The 14,721-nt window shown below is 40.4% G+C and overlaps 1 protein-coding gene across 3 annotated transcripts in view; it reads right to left on the reverse strand.

The window, feature by feature from the left end:
- Positions 1-13,549, reverse strand: part of UBR1 (ubiquitin protein ligase E3 component n-recognin 1) — a 121,651-nt gene extending 108,102 nt beyond the window's left edge. For all 3 annotated transcript variants that reach the window (XM_063439630.1, XM_063439629.1, XM_063439628.1), the window contains exon 1: positions 13,429-13,549. In XM_063439630.1, coding sequence (XP_063295700.1) covers positions 13,429-13,485 — 57 coding nt within the window. In that variant the 5' untranslated portion in view covers positions 13,486-13,549. The remainder of the gene's footprint in view (positions 1-13,428) is intronic.
- Positions 13,550-14,721: the final 1,172 nt, after the last annotated feature.

The raw sequence follows: 14,721 nt of genomic DNA on the forward strand, positions 1-14,721 counted from the left end.
TTGGTCGAATAGACATTTTTCTAGTTTGCAATAAAGACCATTAGCAAGAAGGGTCTTCAGAACTGTCGTAACATGTCTGTGATGAGTGTGTAAGTCTGTAGAATATATTAAAATGTCATCCAAGTACACAATAACAAATGAGTGAATAAAGTCCCTTAAGACATCATTAATAAATTCTTGGAATACTGCTGGGGCATTGCAAAGCCCAAATGGCATGACGGTATACTCATAATGACCTGACCTAGTGTTAAAGGCTGTCTTCCATTCGTGGTCCTTTTTTATACGTATCAAATTGTATGCTCCTCTAAGATCTAATTTGGTGAATACCGTAGCATGTTTGAGCCTGTCAAACAATTCTGTTATTAATGGTATAGGGTAAGCATTTTTGATGGTGATTTTATTAAGACCTCTATAATCAATGCAAGGTCTTAAATCACCTTCTTTCTTTGATACAAAGAAGAACCCCGCTCCAGCCGGAGAAGAGGATCTCCTAATAAATCCCTTGTCTAATGATTCTTTAATGTACTCCTCCATGACACGGTTTTCTTGAACCGATAGAGGGTACACCCTGCCCTTGGGAGGTATAGTGCCAGGCAACAAGTCAATAGCATAATCGTAGGGTCTGTGAGGCGGTAATTTGTCAGCCTCTCTTTTATCAAAGACAGTCTTTAAAGATAAATACTGAGAGGGTATAGCCGTAGACAAAGGAGGAATGGTAGGAACATTAATAGAATTCACAGGCGTGACTTCAATAGTACATGACTCATGGCAGGCTTCACTCCATGATTTTATCTGCCCTGTCTCCCAGTCAAAAATGGGATTGTGGGCACGTAACCATGGATACCCTAACACCAACTGTGAAGAGGGAGAGGTGATGACCTGGAACCGAATGGTTTCATAGTGTAGAACCCCTGTGTACATATGTAGCGGTGCAGTCTCGTGAGTAACAACTGGAGATATCAATGGTCTACCATCTATGGCCTCAACGGCCAAGGGTATCTCCTTCTCCCTGATGGGAATATTGTTTTTCTTTACAAGACCAGAGTCTATAAAATTCTCAGCTGCCCCAGAGTCAACCAGGGCGTATATATTTTCAACTATACAACTCTCTCCCATATGTAAAGAAACAGGGAGAAGCAGTCGGTTAGGAGGCAATGTAGGAGACTTAGAAATCACACCCAAGGCCAGTCCCCTATAAGGTCTTAGGTGCGAGAGTTTTCCGGGAGCAAAGGACACTCCTTTACCATATGGTCTCTCCTACCACAATATAGGCAGAGTCCCTCCCTTCTCCTATGTAATTTTTCATTATCAGAGAGTTTGGCAACCCCTAATTGCATAGGTTCCTCTTCAGATACTTTTACACTCTCCGGTGTATTAACTCTGGGGTGAATAGGTGTAAAAAAAACGTCTATTCCTGTTCTTGGTATAGAGCCTGTCACGAATCCTATTATCTATATCGATGAGGTAGTCAATAAGGTCCTCTAAGGCAACAGGAAGCTCCTTAGCTGCTACCTCATCCAATATAGAGTCTGATAAGCCTTCCAAATAGGGTTTGCCCATTCAAGTGCTTTGTCGGTAAGTTGGTGCATAAAGAACCCAACTTTAGACCTCTCTGTGGGAAATGAACGTGGATACATCTAAAAATGAAACTCTATTTGGTTAATGAACCCTCTACATGTCTTAGAATCCCCTCCATACCTAGGAGGAGGCGTTAAATGGGCCGTAGCATTAGGCACAGTCGATACTTCAGGAAGCAGGGGTGTAGGAGGGTTAGGTGCGGTTGCTGGAATGGTTCTAGCTAAGAGCGTCTGGAGAGCCTGAGCTATCTGATCCATACGGTGATCCTGCTCTACAAATCTAGCCTCATGGGACGCCATCTGTTGAGCTAAATCTGCGGGGTCCATGGCCCTATCGTAATGTAACGAGTATATACCCCTACACGCAGGATCCAGCCAAACAGAAGACAGCACAGAGGAGAGATACGTCTACCGGACCTTAGAGTACGTCTACCTTAAAACTAATGTGATTGGCTCCTGTCACTTCCACACCCCCAAAAGGTAAGTGTATGGGGTGATTGGCATGACAGGAGCCAATGGGAACCTTCTTGCAATTTAGGCTCCCACTGTCTCTTTAAGAGCGCGCCAGAGACTCGCGGCGCGCTCTTAGCTGCAGGCGGGACATGTGACCGCAACTCGCGGTCACTGCCTGTCTTCCTGTTAAGAGAGTCGGATGAGCCGCGCGCGGCTCGTGCAGCCGCAGGACCGCGTGCGGCTTGAAGAGAGGACCGCGGCCGGCCCCCGGATAAGGTAAGTAACGCTACAATTCCAGAAGTTTGGTCCTTAAGGGGTTCAAGGGTTATGTGCACTGGTCCTGGTGCCTGCGTGTGCAGCATTTGATAATTAAACTCTGCACATAGAGAGATTAACTCCACAGCCGCCAGAGTTGTGACTCAACCACCAGCGGTGTCATTAGCCAGCCCAGAACAGAACGCTCCTGGCTAACTACTATCAATTTTGTGAAAAATTGGCATCTGATGCAAAACCGTACAGCATAATGGCGCCAGAGGGCAAGAAGCCCCCTTCTGTGCCACCCCTGTACTCCTGTCGGTACGCCATCCCTGACCTCCTTTCCCTTCAGGATGAGGGTGAATTTGGCCTCAATGCTGGAAAAAAGCGTGCTTCTTTCTTTTGTGTTGGGGGTCATATATACACACATGCGCTGTCACAGTGCTAAGGCATAATGGGTGGTTTAATTTATTTACGTTGAAAGCAAAATAACTAAAAAAAAAAAAACAACCCATTGTTAACTTTCAGTTTTACTTATATAAAGGATAATCACAATAACATTCACATAGCAGTTAACTGTTGGATAAATTTTAAGGATCAATTGAAATAAAGTGCACAAACAGTCAGCCACTTCTGTTACATGGCGTGCCTGACATTAACCCCTTAAGGACACATGACATGTGTGACATGTCATGATTCCCTTTTATTCCAGAAGTTTGGTCCTTAAGGGGTTAAAGGGACACTATAGTCACCCAGACCACTTCAGCTCAATGAACTGGTCTGGGTGCCAGGTCGCTCAGTTTTTAACCCTTCAGATGCAAACATAGCAGTTTCAGAGAAACTGCTATGTTTATATTTGGGGTTAATCCAGCCTCTAGTGGCTGTCTTCCGAATTTCGCATCCATCGCGCAGAGCGTCCATAGGAAAGCATTGACAAATGCTTTCCTATTGACAGGTTGAATGCGGCCGCGGCACTTGCGGCACGGGGGAGCTGACGTCGGCAGGGGAGCAGAGGTCACCAGCGCCGAGGGAGCCCGGCGCTGGAATAAGGTAAGCTGCTGAAGGGGTTTTAACCCCTTCAGTGTCATGGGAGGGGAACCCTGAGGGTGGTGGCACCCTTAGGGCACTATAGTGTCAGGAAAACCGCTTTGTTTTCCTGACACTATAGTGATCCTTTAAGTAGAGTGGGGCTCCGCTATAAACAAACACCATGGAATTAGCTACGTATATTTTCATGATGACTCCTGGTTCCCCGATTGCTGTACGTGCCAATATCAGCTCAGCACAGACACCTGATCCCAATCATTGTGCCTGGCGTTAATCACTGCTGACGGCCTAATTCCTTCCTGGGGCATTAATCGGCAGTTCATGTGAGGGATAAGATTACATTAATAGGACATTATTTGGACTACAGGAGTTAAAACCAAACTGAAAGTTGTTCTTGAAAAGAGAAAAAATAAATTTAAAAAACACATGTCCGCAGGAGAAAACATTAAGTGACGGACATCTGTTTAACATAATTGCTACAAAATACTATAAATACCAATTACATAAATTTGAGAAAACAGTAAACAGTCTTTTTTTTTTTTTAACCACACATCGCAACTTATGAATTGTATGGACATTTCTACATCACATTAACGTTGGCATTTATAAACCGCAGGTACCTCCTTCTGTAAATGGAAAGAATGTAGCCTCTTGAGTAGTGATGTCCCGAACAGTTCGCCAGGAACCGTTTGCCGGCGAACATAGCGTGTTCGGTCCGCCCCCTATTCATCTTCATTGAGTAAACTTTGACCCTGTACCTCACAGTCAGCAGACACATTCCAGCCAATCAGCAGCAGACCCTCCCTCTCAGACCCTCCCACCTCCATGACGAATAGGGGGCGGACTGAACATCGTGCGTGTGCGCGACTGCGAACACGCTATGTTCGCCAGCGAACTGTTCGGGACATCACTTCTCTTGAGCCAATACTGTTTTACTAATTCATAATTAGTATGAATCCTATTAACTATGCAGTTGAAAGCGACTTAAATCACCGCAACAAAATAGTGGGGTGCTTATATTTCAACAGGTAAGTGAACACACACTCCTTAACATATAAAAATGTTTTCAGAAAAAAAACTGGTAAAAAAAATACTGATGCCGTGTTTGATAGTCAACAATCCTTAATAAAATTAAAGGGACACTATAATCACAAAAACAAGATAAGCTTAATAATGCAGTTTTGGTGTATTGATCATGCCCCTGCAGTCTCACTGCTCAATCCTCTGCCATTTAGGAGTTAAATCACTTTGTTTATGTAGTCCGAGTCACACCTCCCTGCATTTGACTTACACAGCCTTCCATAAACACTTCCTGTAGAGTGTCATCTAAAGTTTACTCTTCCTTTATTTCAAACTCAGTTTAATTTAGAATGTCTGATCTCCTGCTCTGTTAATAGCTTGCTAAACCCTGCATTAGCCTCCTGTGTGTAATTAAAATTAAATTTACAGTGCAGGAGATAACAAAATTTAAAGCAAGTTACATCTAATTGAAAATGAAACCATTTTGTTTTCATGCAGGCTGTGTCAGTCGCAGCCAGGGGAGGTGTGGCTAGGGCTGCATAAAAAGAAACACAGGTGATTTAACTCCTAAATGGCTTCCCCTGTGTTTCCTTTTTCTCTCTCGGAGTTTGAAAGAACCAAAGAGAAGAGGCGATGCACAGTCCCAGAAAGTGAAGAAGCATTTGTGATTAGAGCCGATCATAGTAGGCTCAGCTTATGTGAGTGTGTAGTTTGCATCCTTAAATACTATAATCATTTTTCTACATTAGATTCTACTAGTTTGTTTGTCTTTCTTTTGGGTTTCCGAGAACATCTCTTTATAAAGGGTTAGTGTTGAAATATAAGTGCTCCACTATTTTGTTGCGGTCATTTAGGTCACTTTAAACTGCATTGGGAATTTTTCTTTTCACATAAGTGGGGTGTGTTGTTATGAAAAGCAGTATTAATATTATTAAAGGAACACTATAGTCACCTAAATTACTTTAGCTAAATAAAGCAGTTTTAGTGTATAGATCATTCCCCTGCAATTTCACTGTCATTTAGGAGTTAAATCACTTTGTTTCTGTTTATGCAGCCCTAGCCACACCTCCCCTGGCTCTGATTGACAGAGCCTGCATGAAAAAAAACTGGTTTCACTTTCAAACAGATGTAATTTACCTTAAATAATCGTATCTCAATCTCTAAATTGAACTTTAATCACATACAGGAGGCTCTTGCAGGGTCTAGCAAGCTATTAACATAGCAGGGGATAAGAAAATCTTAATTAAACAGAACTTTCAATAAAGAAAGCCTAAATAGGGCTCTCTTTACAGGAAGTGTTTATGGAAGGCTGTGCAAGTCACATGCAGGGAGGTGTGACTAGGGTTCATAAACAAAGGGATTTAACTCCTAAATGGCAGAGGATTGAGCAGTGAGGCTGCAGGGGCATGTTCTATACACCAAAACTGCTTCATTAAGCTAAAGTTGTTCAGGTGACTATAGTGTCCCTTTAATAATCAGTCACGGATATATTGCACGTTTTGCATCCTATTCACAAATTCACCTTCTTTTCCCATAAATGCCTTGTTACATCCAATATCCGCATTGATTTCCACCTACAAGCACTTAAATCACTGAACACCTACTTACAGGTTTTAAGTACCATTTGAAAAATAAATAAATAAATAATCCAAAAACTGCCAATCCCAGCCAGCACCCTGTTTTCAATGGGAGAGCCAAAAATATTCCAAAAGCTTTCACGCGGGGATTTTTGGTTCAGTGGTCACAACGTAGCTTCATATAAATAAATAAAATACACTAATGAAAATGATCATACAAACTAACAAAAGTAAAAAAAAAAAACACTGAAACACGTGTATTATTTAATTTTCCATATAACTCAATCTTTTTTAATTAATGATGACACGTGCATTTATTGCTTCACTATTAAAAAGTCCTCGTAAGTTACTAGAGGACTGCGCAGCATACACAAAGGTTACGAGCACTATTACGGGGAAGGAGGGGGCAAGTTTTGTTCCCAAAACGCAAATAGATGCAACTTGCTGCTAGAAGACAAAAAAAGCCTTGAACCTTTTCAACAATTACACACTGAACATTCTAGAACAATTTCACTAAGGAACATGCCATAGGCAGTATTGTTTACTACAATAGGCATCATGACCGTATTAAGAGATATATTATAAGATATTGGAAAAGATCGCTGGGTCTACGAAGCATTTATTTCAGGCAAACAAACGTTCGGGTTTTTTTTTTTCAGCCTAAAATGTTAAATTCCCAACAAATCACACTCTAGTCAGGGAATAACCACATGTTTTCGGGCGCTCTGCCATGTTTAGACATCTTTAACAACAGTAGGAGCCGTAATGAGTATCAACAAAGTGACTTTCTGATGTCCCAGTACAATTCTGGTGAGAGTTGGCAATGCGGGTACCTCTATGCTTCAGCTCTAAGCTATAAAAGTACTTTTTGTTTTGAAAGGCACAAATTAACAAGAACATTTTGAGTTCATAGTATATTAGAAGTACAAAAGTAACATGCACCAAAATCAGAGAATAAAAAGAGTCCTGGAAGAATCTTTGTAGACTCATACAGAAGAATCGTTATGGGTCCTATATAACATTTAAACGATGGCGCACAATCACAGATAGTTTATCCGTATAGATTCATTTTTTGCATTGAGAAAGATGGGAAAAACGAGTCTCTCAATTAATGAAGGGAAACACATTTTATAATAACTACATTTTATACATTTTATAAAGCAATTTTATTTTTTATAACAGTTTTCTGAGAACACTAAATATGGGCAATATTCTCAAACATCTAGTGAAACAGTAACAGGTCAATTATGCCCATCTCCTCTCCCTGTTAGTGGTTCTTACTACTTATTAGATTATTCAAGTGCAATACATTTAAACACCATAAAAACAACTTTATGGAAGCAGTTGTTAAACACTGTCTGATAAACACAATATGCCATTTCATACCAGTGGATGCCTACTACAATGCCACTGGAACCCATTTTAGGTTTCCGTAAACGTGTACCTCAGGTTTATAATCCATCTCACTCTGTCAAAAGAGAATGCACTTACGGTAATCTTTCCAAAATTGCTCACTTTTACTGTATCATTATATCCAGCAAACCATGAATATTAAGAATACAGGATGACGATGGGTGGGGAGGATTTCCGCAGATCTACTAAACTCTAAATGCGGTCATGATTTGGTCGGTCTGACTGGATCTGAATCATTTGTTTGGAAAATCAGCAATATCTGCATGTGAACACGAGCACTAATTATATTATTTAGCTATACAGCCAGCCGCCACATTAAAAAAACATAAAAAAATAAATGAGATTTCAATAGGACTCCTATAATACTATAATGGTATTGTACCTCCATATGCCCCTTCCTACCAAGCTGCAGATGGGGTCATGTTTCCTAAATGTTTAAAACTAGTGACTGGGCAGCCATTGCTCCCCAGTCGCTAGAAGGAAAAAAAGCCATCCCCAGGGGCATCCGGTGGGGTCTACTCTAATATTTATAGGGGAGGACCTAGTGTCTACCCCAGGTGCTCACCCATTGGTGAGGGATAGGGGTCCTAATATTAATAATAAAGAGGGGGGGACCTAGTGAAATCCATCAACAGTGTCCAGAGTTTTCAATGTGAATGGCCTCGTACAGCACAGGATGACCCTAAGTTTTCAATGATTTCCATTGGAAAGTATAACATTGTATAAATATAGCTTTTACATGTCCTGGATTGCTGCATGAGTTCTCTCATAGAAAGCTATTGATGAGGTCACACACAGATGTACAGTTGCAGAGAGGAGTGGAAGGGGTGGAAGGGTGAAGACGCAAAGCAAAATTGCAGACAAAAACAATTACCCGAACAAAACCATTGGAACTGTTCGTGTACTGTGTATGTGCATATAGTCTATAGAATGTAAGCTCGTTTGAGCAGGGTCCTCTTCAACCTATTGTTCCTGTAAGTTTATTTGTAATTGTCCTATTTATAGTTAAATCCCCCTCTCATAATATTGTAAAGCGCTACGGAATCTGTTGGCGCTATATAAATGGCAATAATAAATAAATAAATAATAGTCCCCTCAATCTAAGCACAGTAACATCCTATGTTCAATGACTTGGTTATAATGAAGGAAGAATCCTGGTATAAGCCTCACTCTCCCTGCAGAGTTTATCTGCAGCAATAAACCTGCCGACATCAAACAGGACATTCTACTTACCGGTACTTCTTTCTTATCTCCCTTTTACATTTATTTTTCACATACACTTTGTATATTTTTTGCCTTAATTCTACTCAAACAGGCTTTTCTATGACAATCACACATGGACAACGGTCTCTGCAGGAGTGATACATTTTTTAAATGCCTGAGCCTGAGCCTGCATACTCCACCTGTATGCCATCTTAAGCTTATGCCAGAGGGGTCATTCAACGTCAATTATGCAAATACAAGCAGCCTCTTCATTTTGTAAAAAATTTATTTTCTGAAGCATGATTAGTGCTTCCAAATACCCTATCCAATGAAAACCCCAAAGTTTTCTAGACTTTTAAAAAAAACAAAAAATTGAAACGTCAGGAGATGAAAGGTAATTGCATGATGCAAGTAAAAAATAAAATAAAAAATAATAATAATAATAAAATTTAAAAAACCCTATTTACAGGCAAGCCATATCTTTTTTTCTATTAGAGTAGCGTGCAAAAGAACACTCATTGAGGGAGATTTGCTAAATTGAAAAAAAAAAATGGTGCAGAACTCTAAAAGTGGAGTAATCAACATCGTAATGCACCCGCATGGTCCACTGGTTTCCACGGATATTGCACTATTTTTTCAGAATATTGAAAATGAGTTAAAAACGTCTGCAGATATTTTACCCAAATCCACTTGACTACCATCTAATAAGCAGGTTGAGACACTCAAGCAAGCACCCCTTTACACTGTAAAGTGCACACCTCAAAATATTTCAAATAGACAAAGAGGGACAATTTCATTTTAGGGTGAGTGGAGGGCGTGAACAGGGACGGGACTGTTCTGAGAAAATTTAGGTCACTTACTAATAACATTTTACCAAAGACAAAAATGTACTTGCACATTATCCCAAATCCCTATAAACATTTAAATAACTGGAACTTGTTTAGCATCACTACAATGGCCATTTAAGTGTATGCTCACCTGCCACATCAAGTCAAAACCTCTTAGCTGAGCCCTACGCTAACAATTCACCTTGCTGCTTTCAGTCAAAAGGCAAAATTTCGATTGAGACAGAGAGGGGTATTTTTCTAAACCTTACAAACATATTAACCCTAATAGGGATCACCAGGGCCGCCATCAGGGCGTGTCAACCATAACAGTTGTCATGGGCCCGGCGGTCTTGGGGGGCCCGGACTACTCTTGCAGTCCGAGCCCCACATTCCTTATGTGCACATATAGATAGCGATTTTCGCAATATATGTGTGCACTGCAGGATCCCCCTTACCAGTACATTGCAGAGGGGGGCCCAGCAGCACACTCGGTCCTCTATTCCAGCTCCTCTCTGTCTAACATTCCTGCGCCCTGCGGCCGCCAGAGCGTTGCCACTGGTTACCATGACAACGCTCTGCACAGCATACAGGCCGGTCTCGCGAGAGTTCGTCAGAGAGGAGCTGGAAAGGAAGACAGTATGCTGCTGGGCCCCCTTCTGCAATGTACCGCGGCTGGCTCCCTCCACAATGCGATCCCCCCCCTCCCTGGCACGGTAAGAAGCAGGGAGGGGGGAATAAAATTTAAATACACACAAATATTTTTTTTTAAAAAATACTTCCCTCCCCCCTATTTTACACACACACTGCATCCTTACAAGCACACACTCTGCACTACATTCACTAAACACACTCTGCACTACACACACACACTACATGCACTAAACACACTATGCAATACACACACACACACACACACTACATTCACTAAACACACTATGCACTCACTACAAACACACTACATTTACTAAACACACTCTGCACTACACACACAAACTACATTCACTAAACACACTTTACACTACACACACTAAATTCACTATACACACGTTGCACTCACTACAAACACACTACATTTACTAAACACACTTTGCACTCACCACAATCACACTACATTCACTATACACATTTTGCATTCACTACAATCACTATACATACTTTGCACTGACTTGCTGCAAACACACTACATTCACTATACACATTTTGCATTCACCACAATCACACTACATGCACTATACACTCACTACAAACACACTACATGCACTACACACACTACATCCACTACAAAAAAAAACACTCTGCATTCACTGCGCACACATTACATCCACTACACAAACATACACTCTGCATTCACTATACACACCTACATTCACTACACACACACACACACACTCTGCATCTAATGCATGCATACAAACATTACACAAAACGTACATTCTACAACCACTATACACACTGCATCCATGACACACATACCACATCCACTACACACACTGCATCCATGACACACATACCACATCCACTACACACACTGCATCCATGACACACATACCACATCCACTACACACATTCTACATCCACTATACACACTGCATCCATGACACACATACCACATCCACTACACACATTCTACATCCACTATACACACTGCATCCATGACACACATTCTACATCCACTATACACACTGCATCCATGACACACATACCACATCCACTACACACATCCTACATGACACACATTCTACAGCTGAAAGCAGTAAGATTTGTCAGTGTAGGACTCACCTAAGATGTGACATGGAAGGTGAGCTTAAGCCTGAATGGTCATTGGAGTGATACTTAGAAATTTCTAGTTATTTAAATGTGCATAAGTATTTGGGCTATTGCGCAACAGTGTTAATTTTGGTGGCAAATTTCAATTTAGTTTTAGTCATTGTCTTTTGACTAAAAAGCCATTTTAGTATTAGTCGTATTTTAGTCATCTGAATTGTGTTAGTTTTAGTCGACTAAATCATTTTATTTTAGTCATCTGTATTGTGTTAGTTTTAGTCGACTAAATCATTTTATTTTAGTCATCTGTATTGTGTTAGTTTTAGTCGACTAAATCTTCTGTAGATTTTAGTTGTGTGCCTCTATCTGGTCTGTCTCTTTTGCCCCTTCCCCAGCCCCTCTGTGCCTCTTTGTGTGTCCCCCAGCCCCTCTAGGTGTCTCTCTACCAAGCCCTGCTCTGTCTCTTTTGCCCCTTCCCCAGCCCCTCTGTGTCTCTTTGTGTGTCCCCAGCCCCGCTAGGTGTCTCTCTACCTAGCCCTGGTCTGTCTCTTTTGCCCCTTCCCCAGCCCCTCTGTGTCTCTTTGTGTCCCCCCATCCCCTCTAGGTGTCTCTCTACCAAGCCCTGCTCTGTCTCTTTGGACCCTTCCACAGCCCCTCTGTGTCACTCTCTAGCCCTGGTCTGTCTCTTTTGACCCTTCCACAGCCCCTCTGTGCAGGGCGGCAAATTTCAATTTAGTTTTAGTCAAAGTCTTTTGACTAATTGATTAATTTTGGCGGCAAATTTCAATTTAGTTTTAGTCAAAGTCTTTTGACTAAAATGCAGTTTTAGTTTTAGTTGTATTTTATTCATCTGAATTGTTTTAGTCGACTAAATCTTGAAAAGTTTAGTCGACAAAAATTTGAGTAAAAGTGTTAGTTGACAAAATTAATACTTTTGCGCAAGTAACTTTGGTTTTTATTGTACGTGTTGGGGCTTATGTGTACTATAGTCGTTGCTGCCTCCCAGGAGTAATGAGAGTCTAAACGCAGGGCTTAATTTTATATGTTTGTTATAACATTTTATGCAACTAAAATGTATTTAGAATAGGAACAAAGTATGCTTTTTCCACAGACTGATTTCTAAACAAAATAATTGTAGTTTAAAGACACCCTACTATGAGTATGGTTGCTGTGGATCTCTGTTATACACCAATAATACGGAGTTCCTAGAACAGAGGGACATTACGATAGAAAAGATGGACAGATGGATTTGGGTCCAAAACATTGACTGTCTCTCTTCAAGAGAGACAGTTAGGAGATATGAAAATGTGATCCAATCTACCAAACTGAGTATTGGAACCCTAGACACAATTCTTTCAATTGGGACTTCTAACAAATGGAAACGTACTATACACGAAAATATTATATATTTATCATATTTACATACAAACTTCTAGAAGGACAAAGAGTCCGTCCGGGTGAAACTTTTTCTGCAAAACTAAAACGTCGTCAGTGATAATTAAATATGATAAAAATATTGTCTGTAAAAAGGACCTCACAGAGAGCAGTCTACGAAAGCAAACAAAAAGTATTGAAAGTAAAACTACAAAACGATAGTGAAATACTACATAGATATATACACACGCCCAGCAGTATAAGTAGAAAGAAAGAGAATTCTAAAAAACAACATAAAGAATAGGAAAAAACAAACTTCATTTTATAAAATATCCTTTTGAAGTGCAAATGCTCATATATGTTATATTCAGAAACCATACTAAAGAACACACTGCAGCTGTCTATTAAATAAAATAACACTAAATATATGCACGCGCAGTTTAAAAAGACATAAAAAAATTAAACTGCAAAAAATAAAAGCATATGTGAGACATAATAAAACTGCAAAATAGAAAAGGATATGCGAGACATAATAAAACTGCAAAATAGAAAAGGATATGCGAGACATAATAAAACTGCAAAATAGAAAAGGATATGCGAGACATAATAAAAATGCAAAAAAATAAAAGGATATTTGAGATATAATAAAACTGCAAAATAGAAAATGATATGTGAGACAGAATACAACTGCAAAATCTAAAGGATATTTGAGACATGATTTTAGGTGTGCACAACAGTAATGTGTTATTGACATGTTTTGAAAAACTCTGCCCAATGGCACTCCCCCAATAGTAGCGAAGTATGAACACCCCTGTAAATGCCCAATCTCTGTGAGTTGCACTTTGTAGTACCTGCAGGTCAGCAATTATACATCTTAATAAATCAGATGACATTAACCCTTATGGAGCCATTCCTTACCATGCCGGGTATCTGCTCAGCCCCTGGCTCCCCGCTGCCCATGGCTCCTGAATCCATGTCTTCCACTCTAGAAACAGCAAGTACCCAACACACAGAGCCACCAGCGCTTCGCGACAGTGCAGGGAGCAAGCCCAATGAAACTAGGGAGCAGTTTACGGTCGGTGCGACAGCGCGTCCGGACCAAACCTCAGTTTACGGCAGTGTGGCACTGGCACTGTTTGAAAGCAATATTGTAATGACTGATTTAGGAGCAGTATTAAAAACATGAATTAACTTTGTTATGAGTATTTTGTCATGGTTATGTGTTAGTTTGAGAGCATTAACACTCATCTAAGCATGTGAACTCACAGCTATGTTTTACTAGAAGGGTTATTTTTATTTACTGAACTTGAAATTGTAAATGTTAGGACAAAACAGCTAAATTGGAAAAAAAAAGAATAATAAATACATCCAATTTAACTACAGTCACAGGCTATTTTGCAGAGTTATTCAATAAATTAAAAATTTTAGCTACTGAAATGCAACTGGCAAAATGTAGGCTGAAATAGATAATTTGAAAGAAAACCCCATCTCAGGTTTTGTTACAGCCTGGGTATTTTTTACTTACTTGCTAAAATTTGGATTTTCGCGAATAACCCCATTAACCTTAATTTTGTAGTTCAGATTTTATTTTGTAACAATGTTTTGAAATTAAAACAATGGCATAGCTAAATTTAGGGGAAAATCACAGTGAGAGCACGCAAGCGTCTATAGGAAAGCATTGTAAATGCTTTCCTATGCGACCGGCTGAATGCGTGCGCAGCTCTTGCCGCGCATGCGCATTCAGCCGAAAGGTAGGATCGGAGGCGGAGAGGAGGAGGAGAGCTCCCCGCCTGGCGCTGGAAAAAGAGGTAAGTTTAACCCCTTCCTCACACTAGAGCCTGGCGGGAGGGGGACCCTGAGGGTGGGGGCACCCTCAGGGCACTATAGTGCCAGGAAAACGAGTATGTTTTCCTGGCACTATAGTGGTCCTTTAACATGTATAGCTTGGAGGAAAGACGAGACAGGGGGGATATGATAGAAACATTTAAATACATAAAGGGAATCATCACAGTAAAGGAGGAGACCATATTTAAAAGAAGAAAAACTTTCACAACAAGAGGACATAGTCTTAACCCCTTAAGGACCAAACTTCTGGAATAAAAAGGAATCATGACATGTCACACATATCATGTGTCCTTAAGGGGTTAAATTAGAGGGGCAAAGGTTTAAAAATAATATCCGGAAGTATTACTTTGTGGTGGAATCTCGGTA

The sequence above is a fragment of the Pelobates fuscus genome, chromosome 13 (assembly GCF_036172605.1).
Source record: "Pelobates fuscus isolate aPelFus1 chromosome 13, aPelFus1.pri, whole genome shotgun sequence".
NCBI classification, from domain to species: Eukaryota; Metazoa; Chordata; class Amphibia; order Anura; family Pelobatidae; genus Pelobates; species Pelobates fuscus.